General features: G+C 63.4%; 1 protein-coding gene across 1 annotated transcript in view; it reads right to left on the bottom strand.

The window, feature by feature from the left end:
• LRP1 (low density lipoprotein receptor-related protein 1) overlaps window positions 1-606 on the bottom strand; it is a gene marked incomplete at both ends in the record, with an annotated part of 8,850 nt that overhangs the window by 2,893 nt on the left and 5,351 nt on the right. The window contains 3 exon segments of the mRNA XM_009576266.1: window positions 67-122; window positions 124-169; window positions 449-574. Of these exon segments, the coding sequence (XP_009574561.1) occupies window positions 67-122; window positions 124-169; window positions 449-574 (228 nt within the window).

The raw sequence follows: 606 nt of genomic DNA, 5'->3' as shown, positions 1-606 counted from the left end.
GAACCGCCCCCCTCTCCACTGCGCAGACGGCTCCCGGGATAGCAAAGCCTTGAAGGCGGCACGTACTGCAGCTCTCCTCATCCGAGTTGTCCCCGCAGTCGTTGTCGTAGTCACACTGCTCAGCGGTTGGTCTTGCAGCGGAACTGGTAGGGCTCACAGGTGCGTTCGTCTGGGCGGGATGAGACAGGGACAGGCATCAGTATTGCCCCCGCTCAAGGGGAGGGATGGCACGCCAGCTAGCAGGGCGGGCAGTGCTGCTCTCTGCCAGCCTCCCTCCGACCCAGCCTTGCCCACGCGGTTTGGAAAAGGAGCAGCTAAAACCTTCCCCAGCCCCCAGCACACCAGGGAGGTGGAGGGGACAGACAGCATCACAGCAGCCCGACCCTTGGGGAAGGGGGGGCACAAGATGCCCTCTGGGCTCGTCTCCCCAGCCCCAGTCCTTGCTCACCGCATTCCTCCTTGGGCTCATCGGACCCATCCCCGCAGTCGTCCTCCCCGTCACACTTCCAGCGCGCTGGGATGCATCTGCCCGAGTCCTTGCACCGGAACTCGTCCACACCACATGTCATTTGTGCTGGCGGGGAGAAAAAAGAGGACACGGATATG

This window comes from Fulmarus glacialis, unplaced genomic scaffold (genome assembly GCF_000690835.1).
Source record: "Fulmarus glacialis isolate BGI_N327 unplaced genomic scaffold, ASM69083v1 scaffold26104, whole genome shotgun sequence".
Lineage (NCBI taxonomy): Eukaryota > Metazoa > Chordata > Aves > Procellariiformes > Procellariidae > Fulmarus > Fulmarus glacialis.
The sequence above is the reverse complement of the archived record's forward strand: the minus strand, read 5'-3'. Positions and strand labels throughout refer to the sequence as shown.